Source organism: Lissotriton vulgaris, chromosome 3_1, assembly GCF_964263255.1.
Source record: "Lissotriton vulgaris chromosome 3_1, aLisVul1.2, whole genome shotgun sequence".
NCBI lineage: Eukaryota > Metazoa > Chordata > Amphibia > Caudata > Salamandridae > Lissotriton > Lissotriton vulgaris.
In genome coordinates, this window is record NC_141689.1 from 1,827,464,550 (window position 1) to 1,827,486,937 (window position 22,388).

Genomic DNA, 22,388 nt, shown 5'->3' on the forward strand with positions numbered 1-22,388 from the left:
GCTTTCCTTGTTTCATGTATAGTATTGTATTATATTGTAAATATTGTATGTTTTGATAAACTTTGTAGTTCTTCTATCCAGTGTTCCCCTTCTCCCCTTGAATGATTGTTTATCGTCTGGTTGTGATATGAGTGGTATGATGAATGATTGCCTTTAGTTTTGAGTTTGGTCATTGCATTGTTTCTTACATGTCTGTCTTCATAAAAAGAAAAAGTATCTTTTGATAAAATCAGCAATAAGAATAAAAAGCTATTAATTAGCATCCAGTCTTGAATTTTTCTTCTCAAGTACTGTGTTCTGAATTTATGTTACTGTGGTGTTATCAGTACTGGCAATTCCTTTTTGTTATGTTCTTAGTTCACTGGTGGCATTGTTGTCTCACTCCTTCCCCCGGGATACTGCCCCGGGCAACTCATAACTAATTTTTCCAGATTAGTGCCCTATGTCACATGGGCTACTAAACATTCCACTGAAGTAAACAAAAAAGAGATGAGTGGGATGCTTGTATTAACCTCAGACACGGGTAACTACTCAGGCCCCATCTCAGGCCATCATTATTTTGCACACCATTCCAGCTCATTTTGGACCCAGCCCTGTGCAAATCAGTTTTGACCCTGTTACGGTCAGAGCAGGCCATTTGCCGTGCATGTTTGAACTTTACGTTCCACTTTAAAATAGAGAAAGATACAAAACTAAATAATTGATAACCCCCCCCCCCCTCCACCACCACCATCCCGGTTGTAAAAGCAAGTGCAGTGTCCGGTATATTTTTCCACAAAGTTGGAACAACTCTTTATAAAATGGCGCTGGGACTTGCTCGAGTACCGTCTGTTCCACACTGGGTAGATTGCTATCTGCAGCTGGTGTTTCTGTGGTCACGAGGGATATTACCGTCGGCCTGCACTATCCGCCTGATTGAAGAGTGTTACCTCGCAAAGGTGGCTCTGTTTGCATGCAGAAGAACTAGTTCGAGTGTGGAAAGGGCACCATGCCCTGTTTCTGCTTCCTTGGAAATGTCCCCCAGTGACCAGCTTACTGTGCCTCTAAGGCTGTCCGCGTTGCACGCAGTGTGCCCGTTCAAAATGACGGCCACCTTAGTGCCACCTTAGGCACATAAAAACGTTAGGCACATAACCACGCTTTAGTAATAGGGACCCCGTGGTGCCACGCCCGCCACTTCAAATTCAGTTCCTCTTTTGGGCCGAGGGAAGGGTAAGCAGATTGGTCAGGGCAGCATTTACTTGGCTGCACCTTCAGTGCCGACCGACCCCGGGTGCCGCCGGCAGGAGGTGCGTGGTTTGCAGATTCGGATAGTCATCTACAAGATACTTGCTGTCATGTATATGTTGCACTAAACAATGTAACTTGTGTGACACCACGCGTAGAGGTTGCAATATTACTAGATGTTAGGCTACTTCGTTAGCGTGTTAATTTCTTTATATTGCAATGTACAAATAATCCAAAAAATGTGGCCTAGTATGAAACTGCTAAACAGGCCTGCTGTGACGTCTAGTGTCTGTTCATTGAAATTTGATGCGATTTTAGGCCAGGCAATGTGCAGATGCAGGACAGCGTGGTCGAGAGCGATCACTGCTCACGTAGTCCCGCTGGCCTGGGCGAGCCCGTGCCCCAACGGGCCTTGATGCCCGGCAGCACCGGAGCTAAGCTCCATGGGCAGGGCCGGTCCTAGAACTTCTGGGGCCCCGGGCGAAAAAGATGTGAGGCCCCTCTAATTTGCATGTAAAATCCAGTCGCGGCTAGCATGACTCGCGGGTGGGAGGTCTCGCAGGGGTTATTCAAAAAATATAATAAACTTACCTTCCCAGGTCTCACGTCATCTCTGCTCCTGACCTGCTCTCTTTCTTTCCTGCCTCTGGCAGGAACAGGAAGCAGGCAGCCTCCCTCCCCAATGGCAGCATTGTGATTGGTTGGGACGTCGACCAGCCAGGCGCCTATGGGGAGGCCGTTTTCTCCATGTAGGGTGCATTGGTGCCTACATGGAGAAAGGGCAGAGTGTGCCTGACTGGTTAGGTCGGTCCCGGAGGGCCGACCAAACAGTCAGGGCCCTTAGCACGGGGCAAGGCACTCCTCCCCTGCCCTAAAGCAGACCCGCCTGCCCCCAACCAAACACTTCTGCTTTCTCGCAGTGTGAGTAGCAAAAACATAAAATGGTAGTTTTTGCATTTTATATTTCTACTTCTCGCTCTGCGAGAAAGCAGTGGGGTGACGCTCCTCCGCCTTAGTGGAGGAGCCGCCTTTGGTAACAGCACAAGAAGTGGCATACCCGAAAGTTACACCGCAGGACTATTGATCTTATTTGGCATCTCTGAAGAGACCTAACATGGATATCAGTAACATGGACAAAAAAATAAATATACAAATGAAATAAGTCCATATATTTTAAAACTGTATTAAATGGATTACATTTGTCACATTGGATGGAAAAGCTAGGTGCAGGTCTCAAAAAGATGTATATTATTTAGTCCTTGTCAACGGATTGTTTCCAGATGAGTGCATGATACAATTTCCAGTTCTGCCTCATAAAGGGGGCAATCCTGTAAGGTAATGAGGGGCGGTATCGGCTGGCTAGGTGAAATAAAATGGCACAAGGGCCACAATACCTGATTTGGCTAGGGTTGCCACCTGGCTGATTTTTTTACTGACATGACCTGTATTTTAATATCCTGGCCGGTGTGAAAATTAAGAAAAATGCGGAAGTCTCTATTTTTTCTCTGATCAGTATGTAAACAGTCAACGTAAGTTGAACGCACTTTAAAATATGTTCCTAAGCCGCTTCACATAACTATGACTAATAGTTAAACTAAAGAAAGACAGATAGGACATGTTAGAAATAATATGGATATTTATATATAAATAGTGCTCTCTAATTATCATGCTTTGGCCGTTGCAGAATCTTATAACATAAATAAGTTGCCGTTTTATTTTCTCTTTTCTTTGAACGCTTTGCAGCATTCTCTTCAGTTTCTGTTCCTACACTGTCTCACGCAAAAACAACCGTTTATTTTACTCATACGCAACAAACATGCAAAGTAAAGAACAAGCATTCCGACTTTTTGTTCACGTTTTATTTTTGTTAAAATACATAGTTGGAGAACAGCAAAGGCCAGTGAGGATAATGCATGGAGTGCTATGTGCCAGGTGTATATGCAAATCTACATATGGTGCTATATGCATACATCGACACATTGAGCACAAAACAAACTCAAGCAAACTCAAGGCAAGTGGAAACTATGGCTTGGGGATTAAACTCCTTGTTGTTGCAGTGTGAGTCGATCAGACAGTTAGTGTGCATTAAAATAGCTGGAATTAAGTAAAATAAAAATGGCTTTTTGCGATCGGTCCGTGATTTTTATAGTTTACATAAGGTGAACTCGTTGCTAGGGCATTGGGGTGATTTACATGGGCAACAGTTACACTGCACAAGATCAAATGTATTTTTTACTTTAATCTTTGGTGAGATTAAGTGATTTGCCCAGAATGACAGGATGTTGAGCTGATGCTGGGACTAGAACCTGGTCTCCGACTGCCAATGTAGGCAGCTTAGGACACAACACCACATCCTCTCTAGTTTAATAAAAGCCTAACAATGGTTATCTCACTGCGAGGCCCATGTAAATACACCCACACCCTCCAGGAATGCCTATCATAGTTCACTCCTTCCCCAGCCCTCCATTTCTTTAGGGTGATGACCTTGCAGGGGAGGGGGGTCAAGAAAAAGGACACAGCTACTGCTGCTACCATGGAGGCTAAGGTGTCAATTGCCCATAACCAAAATCCGGCTACCTCAGTGACGGCCCTGCATACTCCCACTTGCCCCCACCCACCTTTGCCTGGCAGGGGAGCGGTCTGGGGCAAGACACTTCTTTGCGGCCCCAATGGGGGGCTGAGGGGAGAATGACACAACACTTAGAGCAACACCTGGCCACAATTAAGGCTGATTGCCACACTTAACACCTTCGCCCCGCACACCAGAGCCAGAAGTGTGATGGCCTGGGAGGCAGGAATGAAGCTGAGGCCCTTTAACAACCGGCCCACATGTCACACCTTTCAGCACCGGCCTATCGGCCAATGCTCTACTGCTTGCCTTCGCAATCCGACCCTGTCCCCAATTACAGGTCAAAGCTGCAAATGCAGACGGGCCTCGCACTACATGTGGGCTGCACGCCCTGGGGAAAAGGGGCCCCCTCCCTGGGGGTTAACAGCCATTAACCAGTGCTGCGAGGCGCAGGGGAGGAGGGCCTCTTCTCCTATTCTTACACATGGTTGCGAAGCCCAGAGGAGAGGCAGCCCTTCCCTGGGCCACGCAGTGCTCACCACAGGCGCGAGGCTGGTGGGGAAACACTTTTGCGAGGCCCCCTGTTGATGGGCTGAGCTCGGGGCCCTGGGCAGCCGCCCATGCTGCCCATGCCTAGCGCCGGCCCTGGTCATGGGGGTCGCGGTGTCAGCACAAGTTTAGTCAGGGAGCACGGTGGGATCATTTACAACGAATACTTTTGACCCGCCCGGTATAACGTTGTTGACCACGTTTAAATGTTCAGTTGTGGAGGAGTCGTGGTGACTAGGGGCGTGTCTCCTCCCACACACTGTTGCTGCTGTCCCTCACCTTTGGCACCGGTTGTTGCTGCTGTCCCTCACCTTTGGCACCAGTTGTTGCTGCTGTCCCTCACCTTTGGCACCGGTTGTTGCTGCTGTCCCTAGTCTTTGGGGCCAGTTGCTCGACCCCGGTCGGGAGTTACATGGGGTGGTACGTTCGGAGGGGAACAATTGAGCTGGGGGTGGGTGGCTCATGGCCCGTCGGTAATTTGCGGTGAATTTGGGCCCTTTGGGGCGGTTTTCCTCATTCTCGGGAGACGCTCTTTTGAGGCTGGAGGCCCCAGGCGTTTTGGGGGCGCGCCTGGCCTCAGAGCCGTGGAGGTGGGGGTGGTGGCAATTTGAGCAGCATGGCTTCACTTGTATATTCACACTGGGAACCTGAGAGATAACTTGAGCGTGACCGGCTTGTGCTGGACGAAAGAATACAAGGGCATTTGTTAGAGGCCGGTTTTACTACCATAATGTCTGTTCCAGGCCCTGAAACTAAATAACTCTGTTAATACTTGTCAATCCAGACTTGAGCTCGGCTGCTTTTCCGCGTGACCAGGAGCATGCTTGTTCGAATGCCCATAATTTCACTGGACAATCCGGGGCGGTCCCGTCAACCCAGATTAGGCGGGATGGACACCTGCGGCAACACGGTTCTTATCTTGATGGCCGCAGGAAATCTTCCTCTGATGAAGGCTGCCATGTTTGTTTTGAGTCTGGCCTATTTTTATAATGGCGAAAGTCGGAAGCCCACCTGGTGAGCACAGCAAAGACCCCAATCACTTATCTCCTTGTGCCTACTAAAAAGGTATGTGTCCTTATGGAATGCAACTGGTGGTTACAAGAGGGAAAACAAAAGGCAACCGACCTTGCTGGGGCTCACCAGTTTTAGCTAATCCTTCTTATTATTTTAGTCCTGGAAGCTGTTGGTGATTAATTCTGGGGTCCGTCACAGGCCAGAGGGCATGAGAATTCCATTATTCCATCCGGATGGAGTAAGGAAGAATCATTTATTTGGTCAATAATGCAGTACTCCTCCTCGCATGACACTGCGTGCAGGTTTTGAATATGCTGCTTCCAGAAGTTAGTATAAAACAGTCACATTTACATGCTTGACATGTTTGCAAATTTCACAGCTGCATCTTTCAATGCATTTGGGGCCCCTCCACTTCATGCATATTGCACAGCCTGGAGCAGAGACAGGACAATCAAGGAATAGAGCACCCCACAACATCCTGAGACTAGCCTCACACAGCGCAAGTGCATTTTGCAGACGATAAACACCTGTACTTCCTCTTATCTTGCCAGTGCAGGCAATTATTCAGTGGTGATGGAGCGCTGCATGTGTGGCATTCCTTGTTTAAAATTAAAGGTTCCCTGGGAAGAATGCAGATGCTGGTCTAGTGACTAGCAGACTTTTGCATCCACTGTTGTGGATTGTGTTTGACCTTATGGATGAGGGTTAATTCCTGCAAGCCCACTCAGTCTTTCATCTTTATGAGGTCAATAAATGAGGACCATTACGTTGGGTATCAATACACTTATGTGATTCAACGGGTCACCTTTCGGGGGGGAGGTGTGCACGAATACACATGTGATCCCCTGCAGTGCCTCCTTTCCTCTTTCTGTGGTAAGGACGGGAAGCACATACAGATGGAGCATCTGCCTGACACAGCGCTGAGATAGCAAAGTACGGTCTGAAGCGCTAGGTAAAACACATTGTTGCAAATGTCCAATTCCATACATTTTACATTAAAACGGATCTCCCCCATCTTCCTTTACGAACTACGGGGACAGCACCTTCTGGAAGGTTTCATGATACTGTAGTTTAAATAGCTTCTGCGGTGAATAAACGCACGTCCCCACCAATCACACCGAAGTACATGCTTGCTAATGGCATTACGGGTCTCTCTCACCACTGCATCAAGCAAGTTCAAATGTAATTGCACAAGACAAGCCTTCCTCAGAAAGGTAAAGCCCATAGAAGAAGCACATAGCCACACAATGACACACGGTCGCTGTATATTGTCAGTCAGTCTTGATGTCAACATTATGTGGCATTTAGGACTCGCAGCTGCACTTTCAACATGATACTTATGGCCTCGAAACTTCCAGCAGTACAAAAGGGGGTGGTGATGGACGGAGCATCTGAACCAATCAAACACTCACACCCTGCAAGCAAGCCTGGCTGAAGACGGCTGTAATGCCAGAAACCGGTCCTAGGAAGCTTGAATCCGGTCCAGGGAAGGCATGGGTTGGCAGTTCGAGCTGGACTGTTCCCAGGGTCAGACTGATTTGCATATGGCCATGTCTGAACTGGGGTGGCAGAGTGGGCTAAAGAACAGTGATGGATTAAACCCAGATCTGTTGACTGGGTGTGAGTGTTTGAATGGTTCAGATGCTCCGTCCATCACCACCCCCTTTTGTACCGCTTTGTTCGCCATAAGTTGGCAGGGTATGCTCAGACGTGAGTCCCTTGCTCACTTTGCCACTGGATTCAAGCAAGCCTGGCTGAAGACGGCTGTAATGCCAGAAACCGGTCCTAGGAAGCTTGAATCCGGTCCAGGGAAGGCATGGCTTGGCAGTTCGGGCTGGACTGTTCCCATGAGGCACAGGGTCAGACTGATTTGCATATGGCCATGTCTGAACTGGGGTGGCAGAGTGGGCTAAAGAACGGTGATGGATTAAACCCAGATCTGTTGACTGGGTGTGAGTGTTTGATTGGTTCAGATGCTCCGTCCATCACCACCCCCTTTTGTACCGCTTTGTTCGCCATAAGTTGGCAAGTTATGCTCAGACGTGAGTCCCTTGCTCACTTTGCCACTGGATTCAAACAAGCCTGGCTGAAGACGGCTGTAATGCAAGAAACCAGTCCTAGGAAGCTTGAATCCGGTCAAGGGAAGGCATGGCTTGGCAGTTCGGGCTGGACTGTTCCCATGAGGCACAGGGTCAGACTGATTTGCATATAGGCATGTCTGAACTGGGGTGGCAGAGTGGGCTAAAGAACGGTGATGGATTAAACCCAGATCTGTTGACTGGGTGTGACTGTTTGATTGGTTCAGATGCTCCGTCCATCACCACCCCTTTTTGTACCGCTCAAAACTTCCAGCAGGCAACGCGTACACACCTGGGGACATTGTGCTCAATTCTGTCTTCACAATATGAACATGGACGGGCTAAGACAATAGTTTTGATATTTTGCATAACTGCAGACCTCGTCATTACTAGATGTCCTTCTCGAGGCAGAAGTAACTGCAGAAAAGTTATAATAAGGCTCCAGGCCATCCAAAGGTTATTAGATGGCCCCCATAGAAACTGGTGCAATGGATTTAATCCCCTCCTAGCTTCAGTGCGTCAAGTTGTTGCGAAGTATCTTTCTTGTGTGACATACTAGTGCGTTAAGTGAGAAATATCAAGTACCTAGCTTACTCTCAGTGAGGCAGAGGGTTCCTTGCAGGACCCAAAATTGGTGGGCTGCGTTACAACATAAACAGGGAATCTTAGATTCCGACATGGATGTCATTTGACCAATCACATTGCTAATGTTTATACAGCCTGGGGAGCGTATGGGGAGACCCGTACAGTAATTTGCTGCACGGGGGTGGCAATTCCACCACAGTCAGACAACCCACCCGCCCACAATAAGCTCATTGTCTTAGTTCAATTGGCGTCCATACTTTGGTCTGTTTTTTTTTTTGCACTTGCAAATTGATCTTAGGTGACTAGCTTAATTTTAACGGACAAGTCCAATATTTTTCACATTACAGAACGTTTGAAACTTTCACTTGCCTGTGAATCGTTTTACTCATATACACTGTATTAAAGTAATTTCAATAATAACCGAAATAACTAGTTCAGCCAGTGGTTGCTCACGCACCAAGGCATCTGCAATGGTGAGTGTTGCTATACTGTAAGCCTTACAGTATAAGGATATGAAGGTGAAATAAGACTGCCAGGTCCCGCTGGGGTGGCAGCCAAATGGCAACATGCAGGTTAAATGGTGAATTCAAAGGGCGTAGGAGGGGTCATGGCAATGGCAAAGAACACCTGAACCAATTTATCTGCTGGGTCTGATGGTGCGTTCAACCTCATGGTCATAGGATCAAACCCCATTGGGTTCAATCAGCCGTTCATCCTTCTGAGGTTGTTAAAATGAGTATCAGCGAATGGGGTAACAAACATCTCTTATTCAGAGCCTACATGCCTACGGGAGCACGTGCGCTCCACAAATACACAATTGTTATGTTATGTTCTAACATACACAGATAACTGGAAGAGAGGAAAGTAAAGTGGGCTGGATATAACGCTTACTTCTACCTGCACTGGCACATCTTGTCAGGGGTTGCTTGGGCAAAGGTATTGCCCTACAGCCCAGTAACATTTACAAACCATCCACATTAAGCTGATTATGGCACAACATTGGTTCAATCAAGTTGTGTGAAAAACGGGTGAGGTGCAAACTTAGTAGTCAGTTAATGGGAATGTGCTCTCAGCAAAACCAGTGTGTTCCACAGGACGCTTCACTTGAAGTTAGAGACTGCCCACCCTGTGGCTGGTACATCCAGGTAGTGTAGGAGTGGTTGCCCTGGAAAGAGGGCAGGGTTCTCAAGGTGTGGGGAACACTTGTTTGGAGAACAATGGCTGTCAAAGGTTATTAAAGAAATTGTCATTTCCATAATTTAGGAGAGGGCAGGCAAGATTTGAACATTCTTTTTCTCATAGTTTTTTCCAGCAAAAGCTTCCTCGTTGTCTGCAATATCTGTATCAGAATTCGAGTGCTGGGTAAACCACGCCAGGGTGGGTGCATCGATACAGCAACACAGCCTCCATCAAAAGTCCACAGTTAGGCTGGGGTTGAATTCTGTACATGCTGTTCTCCTCCTGTTCTCCCCATCCACAAGCTTTTTCATCCACTTGCCTGCATTCTTGTATACATTAGCAGAAGTTTGGCACTGGGCTACTCACGCTAGGGTGGGGACATCAGCAGGGTGACTCAGCATCGAAAGGTCGCAGTCCGACGGTGACAGGCCTGCAGGCAATGATGACATGAACTGAAGCAGAATACTGTAAAAATGAGTGTCGGTTAGGGTCCCTGCAATTAAGCTAAAAGAAAATAATAACCCGCAGCCCTTCAGCCAGGTGGGTTGCGTTTGTTTGTCATACCAAAAAGTGTGCTTTGGCTTCAATAGTGTTGGGAAATATGGGTTTGGAGCACATATGCTGACACTCACCAGAACACATTTTGTATTCTTAGTTAAGAAGGTGCAGGTTAATTTGCTCATATGTTTTACTCCATGTCCTCAAATCCAAAAGCATTGGCAAACCTATTTGGCGCTCTGGTATACCTTTAGCAAAAGCTGTTAATGAGCTACATACACTAGGGCGGGGACACCAGCATGGCGTCACAACATCTGAAGATCGCAGTGAGATGGATGGGTTTTGCAGTCAATAAGGACATGAAATGTGGCAGAATATTAGGAGTAACCCCGTGGTTAGATCAACTTTTATCTTGGTTTATTGAGGAGGCTCACCTGGCCTCTTCATAAGGACATGAATCAGCTTAAATTCGATACATGGGGCGTGGCCAAGATGGCGGGGTGAGCGGACGCTTCTTCCCGCAGCTCCTCCGACCCGACTAGGCCCGAGCCCTTTTTCGTCAGCTTCTCTCCCCCCGCTGAAGCTCAGCGGATGAGAAACGGACGGCGGAGACCTTGGGGCACGTACTGATACTACTTTGGTCCTGATCGCTCCGGTGGAAGCACCTTAAAAGACTGTTTCAGGACGGCAGAGCGCCTTGGAGGCGGAGCTGATCGGGCGCTGTCCGGACATCCCGGCTGGGGCCTGGTGCTGATGTCTAGCGATCTGGTGTGGAGACCGCCCCGATGCTCGACGGGGATCGCCTGAGGGATACCGGCTGTGTGACTTCCCTGCACGGGGACCCTGCCGTGTGGGCGAGGTGGTGCTTGGACTAGCGGTGGTGGCCTCCCCAGGGGTGCGAGCCGGCCCTGTGGCCGGTTGACGACAACGCTTGGGATCGGAGCCGGATCTACTGTTTCTCCTTCCTTGCCCGACGGCCCTGGTTGGAACTTTTCCCCGTGGGCCTGGCTTCTGGAGTGTCCCCGGCGACATCGCCGGGCCTGGGCGATCTTCCCAGCCCCGCCCAACCGCCATCTTGTCTTCACAGCGAAGGTGAGGCGGCCCTCCTTGACGTCGCCTACTGCACCTCCGCTTTTGCATGCCTCTCCCTTCCTGCGGGACACTCCGGCCGGAGTTCCCCCGACGGGGGCCCCTGTTGGACTCTTGGCTGGGCGCAGATCGGCTCTTTGTGACTGGACTGGCCCGCCATTTTGTCATCTGTGGCGCAGGTTCCCTATCTGGCCGGGAGTCCCTTTTTGAGGGACTCTGCTGCCGCTGGAAACTCCTCGAAGTGGCCGGAGCCTGTGTCCCTGCTTCAGTTGGTCGCGACAGGGTGCAAGACACGAATGGCTGGAAAAGGAGGATCGAGGAAGGGGGACCATACCCTGCCGGACATGCTTAGCAGGGCCCAGCAACAACGGGACAGGGCGCCACCGTCTCCGGGCTCTTCCCGGGCCACTGCGGACACAGGCGGGGGTGAGCCCCCCGTCACAAGATCCTTCATGGAGGACCTGTTCAGCTCGCTTAAAGCGGACTTCCAGACGCTGAAGCAGGAGGTGGCCAGCGAGGTACGCGAGGTCCGCAGGGAAGTGGAGGGCCTTGGTGAGCGGATAGAGACGGTGGAGACAGCGGCCCAACGTCGGGACGACGAGATTGTCCACCTGCAACAGGATGTTCTCCGTCTCAGGGAGCAGTGTGTTGAACTCCAGGCCCACACCAAAGACCTGGAGAACAGGTCGAGGCGGAATAATATCCGGGTACGGGGTGTACCGTCTTCAGATGAGGGGACAGACCTGGTGGGCTACTTGCAAGACCTGTTCCGGGACATTCTAGGAGAGGCCGCGGACTTTCCGATCCGTATTGATAGGGCCCACAGGGTCGGCCGACAGCGACAGTCGGCAGCGCCTCCGCCAGACATCTTGGCCTACCTCCCTGACTTTCCGATGAAGGAGCGCATCATGTCGGAGGCCCGTAGGAAGCAACCACTGATGTTTAGAGAGCGACCTGTGGAGCTGTATCAGGACCTATCTGCCATCACCTTGCAGAAGCGCAGGTCCTTCAAGATTGCGACCGATTTCCTACGTGAGCACGAGACGCCGTACTCCTGGGGGCATCCCTTTCGTTGGATATTTCGTTGGAACGGGGTTCTGCACCAGCTGCGCTCCTTGCAGGACATTTGCGGAGTCTTGGGGCTCACGGCCACGGAAGAGGATGGAGCGACGCCGTCTTGGAGGCGCTCAGATAGAGGAGGACGACGGAGGTCGGCGAGACGGAGATCGGCGGCGAGCGCTGGGCGGCCTGACTCGCCCACCATCAGAGCGGACATGGCCAGTGCCCTGAGAGAAGCGGCCAGGGATTCAGCTGACTCAAACGGTGTGGCCTTAACGGCCTAAACTCACTCCGGGGGGAGATGGACATAGCTTCTTCGGTGCCAGGTTCGGGGGTTGGAGGGAGGGTCGGGGGGGAGCGGGAGAAGTGAGTGGCCGGACTTCCACTTTTGGTACTTTCTGCAGACTTGTCCGTTTTGGGGCATGACTGAGACAATGGGTTGTTTGAGTTGGTATTTGGCTAGTTGCCATTGGTTCGTTTGGGGTGGGGTTGGGTGTTGTTCTGGGGCTGAGAAAGACCCGTCCGATGTTTCCTGTGTGTACACTCTTGGCCTATCTCTGCTTGTCCTGCGCTGCTGCCCTGCGCCCCTTCCCCTCCGGTTGCCTGCCCGCGACGTAGCGTCTCCGGCCTCTGGGAGATATATCGTCCCTGAAGGTGGTGACCCTTAATGTTAAGGGCCTGAATAACCCTGTTAAGCGTAGGGCGATTTTGTCTCTGCTAGAGGGGACGCAAGCTGATATATGCCTCCTGCAAGAAACCCATTTGCTGTCCCGCGACTGCCATAGAATGCGCTCTGCCAGATTTCCCACCCAGTTTTTCTCCTCTGCTGCGTCCAAAATTGCGGGGGTGGCTATTCTGTTAGCGAGCTCCTTTAAGGGGGAGGTGTTGTATAAATTTGCTGAACAGAAGGGGAGGCTTTTGGCATACCGCCTCCGCCTGGGGGGCATATCGTTCACTATTGGCTCCTTATATAGCCCGAATGACCATCAGGAACGCTTTTTGGATTCAGTGCTGGTGGATGTGACTGCTTCCCCCGATCGTCATGTCATACTAGGGGGGGACTTGAATATTGTCTTTGATTCTGCAGTAGACAGGTCGGCGCAGCGGTTCCCGCAGACTGGGGAACTCTCCCAGGCCGGGAAGGCCCGTATCGCCGACATGGATTTGCATGACCTTTGGCGCACCCTCCACCCTACAGATAGGGATTACTCCTATTATTCGCATGCGCACCGGACCTACGCACGGTTGGACTACTTTTTGGTTAGTGGACCGATGCGTGCTGCTGCTACGGCGGCGGACATTGGGGTCCTGACACTGTCTGATCATGCGCCGGTCGTGGGTGAGTTTGCGTGGCCGGCGTCCTCCCCCTCTCGAGGGGTGTGGCGCCTCAGGGACACCCTTCTGCACAAGAAGACAGTGGTAAAACACATTGAGGAGGCGATACGGGACTACCAGGCACACAATAGTAACTCAGACACTTCGTTGGTGACACAGTGGGCGGCGCTGAAGGCGGTCCTCAGGGGGGAATTTATCTCTATCTCCTCGGCAGAAAACAGGGAGCGGCAACGGAAGAGGGAGGAGCTGACTTCCCAGGTCAGGGAGCTCGAACAAGTCCACCGCCGTACGGGTGCACCAAGGGTTTGGAGGCAGTTGAAGGCTGCCAGGAAGTTGTTGTCGGCGCTGGACATGGACAGGGCGGAATACGTAGGGTTATGCTTAAAGCATGCATTCTACACAGGGGGGGATAGGTGTGGCAAACTCTTGGCGCATAGGCTCCGAGTCGCGCAACAGCGAAACGTAGTGAAGGAGCTCTTGGGTGCGGACGGGGTGGCCGTCTCGGGTGACGCGGAAGTGGCGGAAGCCTTCTGTGGTTTCTATGAGGCGCTGTACACCGGGGAGCCCTCCTCGCCACGGGAAACCGTGGACTATCTGGACTCTGTGGCCCTTCCGGCGCTAGACTCCGCTCAGGCGGAATATCTTGAGCGCGATATCCACGTTGAGGAGGTGATTTCCGCGATTGCCAGACTTAAGCACGGGAAGGCCCCGGGCCCGGACGGTTACACGTCCCTGTTTTACAAAACCTTTTGCCCGGTTGTGGCCCCTATCCTTGCTCGGCTGTTTAACTCCTTCTCCGAATCGGGAGCCATCCCACCGGATCTCCTGAGAGCGACGGTCTCGGTGATTCCGAAGCCTGGGAAGGATCGGGCCTTATGCGGCTCATATAGGCCCATCTCGCTCCTGAATGTCGACCTCAAGTTGTACACAGGGATTCTAGCGTCCAGGCTGGCCCTGCACCTCCCGGGCCTGGTTGAGGCCGACCAGGCCGGTTTTGTGCCCGGCAGACAAACTGTCGACAATACCAAGCGAGTGACGCACATTCTGGAGAAGGCTTCGCGGATCCCGGGCGAGCGGATGCTGCTGGCGGTGGATGCCGAGAAGGCCTTCGATAGGGTTCACTGGCCTTATCTCGAGCAGGTGCTCAAAAAATTTGGCATCGGTGATAAATTCTGCTTGATGATTTTCAATTGCTACAGACGCCCTTCCGCAGTGGTGAGGGTCAACGGGTGCAGCTCCCGCAGTTTTGCAATCGAGCGCGGCACGAGGCAGGGGTGCCCCCTTTCCCCACTCCTCTTTGCTCTTTACATGGAGCCGTTTGCCCAGAGGATCCGCCAAAACCCGGACGTAATCTGGATCAAGATGGGGCAGTATGTTCACGCGGTTAGCCTCTATGCAGATGATGTCCTGCTGACTCTGGATGACCCCAGGAGATCCCTTCCCGCCTGCATCCTCGAGTTGGATGCTTTTTCACATGTGGCCGGTTTTAAAATGAATATGGGCAAGTCGGTGGCTCTGGACGTGTCTCTGGCTGCGGACACTAGACGGGACCTCCAGCGGCTCTTCCCCATGCAGTGGTCATCGTCCCTGGTGCTATACTTGGGGATTCTGCTGGCGCCGACGTTGCCGGCGATGGTAACGGCTAACTACACCTCTCTCAGTAAGAAGATTAAAGAGGAACTTGGCCGCTGGAGCAAAGTCCTGTTGTCTTGGCTTGGCAGGATTGCGGCGGTCAAGATGACGGTTCTGCCCCAGATCCTATATCTTTTCCGAGCCTTACCGCTCCAACCTCCGGTGGGTTGGATCAGGCAAACGCAAGCTGACATCGCGCGCTTTGTCTGGCAGGGCCACAAGCCACGGATGAAGAGAGTTCTCTCCACGCTTGCTCCGGAGGCGGGGGGTCTTGGTATTCCGGACCTCCGGAAATACTTTCAGGCGGCGCAGTTGCGATACCTTGTGGAGTGGAGCAGGTGGGAATCCGATAAGCACTGGCTCTTTCAGGACCAGGCGGTGGTGGGGCGCACCCTCCAGGAAATTCCATTCTTGCGTCAAGCTCACCGCCCTCCCAACCTTTATGCTTCCTTTGTCACGAGAGTCCCCCTGAGGGTGTGGGACACGGTTTGCGAGACTCGGGACCTCACCACGTTCCCCTCGCCGTTTACGCCCATTGTGGATAATCCTGATTTCTCCCCAGGGATAGAGCCGGGCGCGTTCTCCCACTGGCGGCTGGCGGGCTGCCGAGCGCTCTTTCAGATTTATGGGCCGGAGGGGGTGGTCCCCTTTCAGCAGCTTCAACAGGAGTTCCGCCTGGCGGAGTCTGATAGACTGCGATATATGCAGGTCCGGCACTGGGCGCTTCAACCCCAGGTGCGGGACACTGCTGATCGTCAGATAACACCATATGAGCGGTGGCTGGTGACCCGCGCCTCGGATGCTAAACTGATCACTGATCTTTATAAGTTCTTACAGCCTCCTCCGTTTCACTATTATAATCCGGGCAGGGAACGATGGCACAGGGAATTGGGTAGGACTATAGCCACAAGGAGTGGGACCAGATTGCACACCGGGCGCGACATTCAGAGTATCACACCGGCCTCACTGAAACATTCACCAAGGTGTCCACTTACTGGTATTACACCCCTGAGAGACTGCATGAGATGAATAGGCATATTGAGAAGGAGTGCTGGAGAGGTTGTGGTCAGGTGGGGACCCTTACGCACATTCTTTGGGATTGCCCCTTGTTGGCCGCATATTGGAAGGAGGTACTGGATGAGGTGGACACACACTTTGAAATTGAGTTACCGCGCTTTCCGGCGTATGTATTACTGGGCCTTCCTAATGGCCTGATGTACCCGCTGAAGTCCCGTAGGGGCAGGCAAATCGCGATTGCGCTGGGCTCAGCGGTTCAGAACTTCCTCATCCACTGGCGCACTACCACGGTCCCCTCCATCACTGGCTGGTTGCACATGCTTTGGCATGTGCTAGGTATGGAAAAATTGTCACTCACGGTGGCAGGGGAGATAGACCAATTTGAAGAGCTGTGGCAACCCTTTCGGGCACTGTTAACTGCTGAATTTAGGGAACTCACCTGTCCAAGGTACCTCAGGCTCCTAAGGTTGACGCCACCCGTGATTCCAGCTGACTAGGGGGGTAGAGGGACTGGGTTCCAGGAGGGGTGGGGTGCGGTGGGGGGCAGGTAGTGGTTCTAGCGGTACATTGGACGGGGGTGGTGGGGGGAGTTGGGGTGTTTGGGGGAGGGCTCTAGGGGGTGGCGGGTTGGGTTTCTTTGTGTTACTGCTTATTATTTTAAATGCTCAGACTGATGGTGTTGACTATGCTCGGAATGGAGGTATTGCTTATATTGAGCCTTTTTCATCTGCTGTTGCTTCCTTTTTCACAGCGGCTTAGTCCACCGTCGCACTCGTGATATCAGCTCATTTTCTTTGCTATGACGTATGTAACTCTAACCTCCTGTTCCCTCTCCCTATGTTTTTGTCTTAATAAAATGCTTTAAACCTAAATTCGATACATGTCATGTGCTAGCTGTGGCGGTGGGCATAGCTCACAAGACTCCATCCTGTCCCCGCCCAACAACCTCTCCAGGGGGCCATATTTCACTTGCTGGTGCAGCACATGTTTATCAGTTCAAACCCTTACATTTGGGACTTGTCAAGTAGAGGGGTAAACAAGGGCTTAGTTAGCTCCCAAATGTAACTGCACATATTTGCACACAGTGTAGATATCACCCAGAACTGTGGTTACGAAGAGAGCAGTAGTTTTATATTCTCTATGGGTTAATATTTCTTGCCAGCGCTGTACTCCTATACAATTGGAGGTCAGTGGGTAGACATAAAGGTATAGTGTTGGCCACAAACAATAACTTGTTAACAAATATACTGATGGCCTTGGAGGTGAACTCCACTTTGCTTACTTGCGAATCCGGAAATCAAGGCCTTGGCGGTGAGGGGCAAATACAGGACTCGGCCAACCCCTAATCAGAAGGCCCATAATGGCATTAGACATGGATTGATACATGCCAACGCCCTGGGGTATTTGGAGGAGGATGGGGTTCACCTGCCAAAGGTGGGCATGCACTTGTTCTTGTTGGACCTGGGCGAACCTCTGGTACAGCGGGTTGTAAGTGAAGAAAGTTGCCTGCTGTCGTGGGGTGGCTCTGGATGAGACGGCTGCCACATCCAGAGCATTGGTGGAGTTACAGGGCGATCCGGAGGCTGAATGGTACATAGGTGTACCCTCTTCAGGAGCACAATAGGGGTGCCTATGCCAAATCCCAGGAGTCTTTAGGGCAGGACCCTGGATGTAAACGACAGGGCCCGCTAGTCCTTCGGGCGGTTGTAAGCCTGAGCAACCAGGGGTTTGCCTTGGAACGCTTTACCCCTAAAAAGGCGTGAGTAAAGTGATGGACTGGTGGTCCACTGTATTTAAGGGGGATAATCCCCATATAAATATTAGCCCCAATTGGGTTGGCCACGGTGCAGTTTGGCTCATCAGGCGGGCAGGGAAGCCGTAAGTTAACCCACCATGTAGGCATACTTCTTATATGAAACAAACCTGCAGCAAACTATTTTCCAACAAACCTGTTTTGTGTGATTTTTATTTGCAATACATGCTATGTTCGTCATGCGGGCGGAGGTTGCCTATATCGGCACTAAGCTCCGTGCATCAGGAAGATGTGAATGCACTATTTCAGATACAGTGCTTTTTGAGCCACAAATTAATCCAGCTGTGTTATTTCACTTTCCCAGCCCAAGCACCACCCATTTGTCAATGGTATCTTGGATGAATGACAAGTCTGCGACAACACCTACCTCACCTACACCACCGCCACTGTCGCCTTCACCATCGCCGTCACCATCGCCATCTCCCTTACCCTGCTTCCCTCCACTTGCAGAGAGTGATAGTCAAACAGAAAGGTAAGTTTGTTTTTTTCCTTCCTCCTTCACTTTTTACCTGTTTCTCTCACTCCTCGTCCCCATGTCTCCCTTTTTTGCCTCTCTAACCTCCTTCACTCCCCCCTCCTGTGTTTCCTTTTTTACTATAACTCGACTTTGCCTCTCTACTGTCAGTCCTTCCTTCTTCTCGTCACCCCTCTCTTTTCAGAAGCGCATGTTTTCAGGCATTGCACTTTTATCTCAGCGTTGTCTTTTTTATGAACACCTAATTATAATTTGGAAGAACAAATTTCCACACATTAGTTCAGGCTGTGCAGTGCTTGTCAGTGTGTGTTTTTGGTGTTCTTTTTTGTGCTAATTTAAATTTTTTCTTTAACCTTTAAGTTTGGGTTCTGTGAAGCGCAATGGCAGTGAGAGCAGTCTTCAGGAAAACAAATAATTCAGAGTAATTTGCACCATCACTTTGTTCCTGTTCTGTTGTCCCGCGAGCTAGAGGGGCAAAAGGGCTGTGCTCTTCAGTGTACAGCTGTTTTTTTTTTATTTAATAATGCTTGGCATATATGCACAGACTTAACTCTGTCATAGCATCGGATTACAGCTTATAAACGCACTACATATTGTATAACTTCCCAAGCCTTTTATTTTTCAAGATCTGTAGAATGAAGACTTTTATTGCTATTGCCTATATTTTTAGGGGGAAAGCTGATGATTTTTAAACAGATACCAGTCAGTATTTCAACCATTACTGTCCATTAGCCCGACACGATCATTACTCCGGTCTTAGTACATTTATTATTCTAACAGTGCAGAAACAGAATATCGAGTACAAAATATCGAGTTGCACAAATATTGAGTCCTTAATATTGTGAGTCAGAAATATCGACCGGAAGAATATCTTCGTCAAGAATATCGACTTAAGGGGGGGCGTGGCTACGCAAGCGGAGATGGCGGTCGCAGCTTGCTAGAGCTCCCGCCGGCCCACCGTTAATCCGGCTATTTATCCTGGTCCCCGAGCCCACAAACCCGCAACCAGAACAGGGCTGATGTTGCCAGAGGCGCCAGGGACCTTCCGGTGTGCTCGGTGGTGATCCCGCGCTCCTGAACCGGGCTGGGCTGCGAGGTGAGAGGTGCGGCCTGGTGGACTGAGGAGCAGCCGGGGCCTCGATTTTGGGGGAGCCGTGGAGTGAGTTGACTGGCCCAGTGACGGCCGCGGCGTCCACTTATCCTGAGGCCGAGGGACTGCTGGCGATTCTTCTCCCGGGGCCCGACTGGGCCTGGAGGAGGTGCAGGCGCAACGAACAGACTGGAGCAGCTGCGGCGGCCTGGTGGCCCAGGCGCAGCCGGGACCTCGATTTTCGCGGCCCCATGTCTACCGGGGGTCTGTGGCCTCGGAGGGAGGCAGACGGCCTGGCGATCCTGACCAGCGGTGGACGGACCGGGGCACAGCTGATCTGCGGGACGACTGGCAGCAACAGTGAGTAGTGACCCTGTTGCGCCAAGACTTGAGGAATGCCGTGGCACGAATTACAGAGGCCGAATCCAGGGTGTCGGTTGTGGAGGAAGACGTGAGTACCCTAAAAAAGAAGATGGCGGCAATGGAGGCTGTGCAGCGCAACACAGCGCTCCGTGTGGAAGATGCAGAGGGGCGGGCACGCCGTAACAACCTCAGTTTCCTTGGCTTTCCGGAACGATGTGAGAAGGGCAGCATGGAACAATTTCTCACGCAGTGGCTGGAGACATGGATGCCCCCAGGGACACTATCTGCCTGCTTCGTCATTGAAAGGGCACACCGCGCCTTGACGAGGGTGAACGGCCTAGGGCGATAATCGCTAAGCTGCTGAATTATCATGACAGAGACGCCATACTGCGGGAAGCTAGAGCCAGGGAAGCCATCCTCTATGAAAACCGAAAGGTATTGATTTTCCCTGACTACACCAAACTTGTACAGCAGCAGCGCCACTCTTTCATGGCCGCAAAGTCGAAGTTGCGAGGTCTTAAGCTCCAGTATTCCCTGCTGTACCCAGCGCGTCTGAGGGTGATCTTCCAATCACAGACACTATTCTTTGATACTCCGGAGGACCTCTTCAAATGGACAGATGAAACGGTGCGACTCAGTCCGAATTCCCAACCAGGGGCACAGAGAGACCGGACGGCGAAGAACAGACGAAACAAGCGCTCCAAATCACGCAAGCGCTCGGCCTCAGTCAATGGCACGCAGGACAGTGGTAGAACCGAGGATTCGGAGCAGTCTGGAACAGATCACTGAAGACTCTGGAGCTTCGGCTCCCTCTTCTGCCTTTAATGCCGCAAATCCTGGCTGGATGCGCCAGGTCGCCTGGGGCTCATTGACCTGATAGCCTTATTGCTGCCTTGGGGCTGCACTGCTTCTGTCTACTGCTTGTGGATGGTGTTGTGGGGTGGGGGGTTCGGGGACTACATGATAGGGGCTACCACTCTCCCATCAGTGAGAGGGACACTAAGGGAGGGGGGGTGAGTTCACTGTTTTCTTTTTTGGGGATGTTGGGATCCATTGGTATGGGTGGGCCCGGGCCCTCTGTTTCGGTCTCGGGACTACCCATGCCGCGACAGGTACTTCATGGTTCTTTGAGGTATAGGGTGGGGGGAGGCGGGGCGCGGGTGGCCGGGACAGTGGCTGCTGAGTTGGGGATGGGGACTGTTTGGGACTGTGGGACTGAGGGGTTGGTGGGTGTTTTGGGGGTAGAAGGTAGAGATGGAAGGGTGGGGGGTTGTCGGGTTGGGATGTTGGGGCAGGGGGAGGGGACTGCATGTGTGTTTCGCAATGATGTTCTGTACGATGTGCGATGGGTGGCGTTGGCGCAAGTGGCCCGCATGGTGGATCCCAATGGACTATGGCTGACACGACTCTTGGACTCCCCGAAGACTCTCTGCGGGTGATTACGTGGAATGTCAGGGGTCTACTGGACAAAATTAAACGTGGGGCAGTGCTGCGCTGGGGGAAAAAGGAAGTTGCAGATGTGCTTTTGCTTCAGGAAACTCACATGATGGGCACGAAGGTCCTGGGCCTGCAAAGGTTTGGTTATCAGCAGGTTTTCCATGCGGGGTTTTCCAGGGGGGTCTAGGGGAGTGGCCATTTTGATACACCGCAGGGTGGCATACATCCACGAGAAGCAGTGGGTAGATCCTCAGGGTCGTTACCTCTTTGTTAAGGGCATGGTGGGCACGGAGTCTGTGGTGTTTGGGCGTGTCTATGCCCCCCCCCCTGCAGTGGGCCCTGGCTGAGAGGCTGTTTGCTGTGTGGGAGGATATATCCGGGTCGCTGGCGGTGGTTGGGGGGGATTGGAATGACGTGATGGACGTATGTGTGGATCGCCGGAGGCGCCAGGTGGTGACTGAAACCCCCCCCGCCCCCCTTCCCCCCCACCTACCAAGCTGCACGCTATGATTGAGGGGCTGGGCTGGGTGGATGCTTGGAGGCATATGCACCCTGCAGTACGCGAGTATACCTATGTCTCAGCAGTGCATGGCTCCTTCTCGCGGCTGGATTGTGTGTTTGTTCCTAGAGAGTGCTTGTGCAGGGTGAAGAGCACTGACATCTTGCCGAGGGGCCTGTCCGACCTCTCCCCAGTCTCAGTTAGAGTAGACCTCCTTCGGAAAAGACAGCCGTTTCGATGGAGAATGTCCTCGTGGCATCTCCTGCAACCCGCTTATGCTAAACACTTGCGTGAAACCATAGACCACTACTGGCGCGAAAACCTAGTGGAGGGGGTCGATGTGGGAGTGGTGTGGGAGGCTATGAAGCCTACCATACGGGGAGTAGATATCGCATGGTGCTCCGCGGCCCGTCGGAGGCGTCGAGAACTGATTACGGAGGCGGCAGCGCGAGCGGCGACCCTGGAACAGGAGAACTGTGAGGGGAGCGACGACGTCGGGCTACGGCTGCTTCTGCAGGCACAGCAATCGTACGCATCCATGTTGATGGATGAAGCCAAGTAGGCGTGGCTGGCCACAAGAAGTAGAGTGTACCAATGGGGGGACAAGTCATGCTCAATGCTCCATAGACTGTGCCAGCACACCTTCCAGCCCCTCACGCTGCCGGGTCTCACGGATGATAGTGGGGAAGTCCTGACCGACCCACGCGAGTTGGGGGCGAGCTTCGCCACCTACTTTACAGCCCAGTACGCCCCGCGTGACCAATTGTCAGGGGACGAGATGTCCCAGTTTATCGCAGAATTGCCGCCTGTACGAGTATCGGATGAGACCAGGAAGGCCCTAGATGCACCTCTTACAGCGGAGGAGCTGGGCGACGCCCTA

At 52.0% G+C, this 22,388-nt stretch overlaps 1 protein-coding gene across 3 annotated transcripts in view; it reads left to right on the forward strand.

Annotated features, from left to right (window-relative positions):
* ARHGAP10 (Rho GTPase activating protein 10) overlaps nucleotides 1–22,388 on the forward strand; it is a 1,108,509-nt gene that overhangs the window by 991,075 nt on the left and 95,046 nt on the right. For 2 of the 3 annotated variants that reach the window (XM_086962271.1, XM_086962272.1), the window contains one exon: nucleotides 17,949–18,116. The exons of the other annotated variant lie outside the window; for it this stretch is intronic. In XM_086962271.1, the coding sequence (XP_086818397.1) occupies nucleotides 17,949–18,116 (168 nt within the window). The remainder of the gene's footprint in view (nucleotides 1–17,948; nucleotides 18,117–22,388) is intronic. 3 annotated transcript variants of the gene reach the window in all.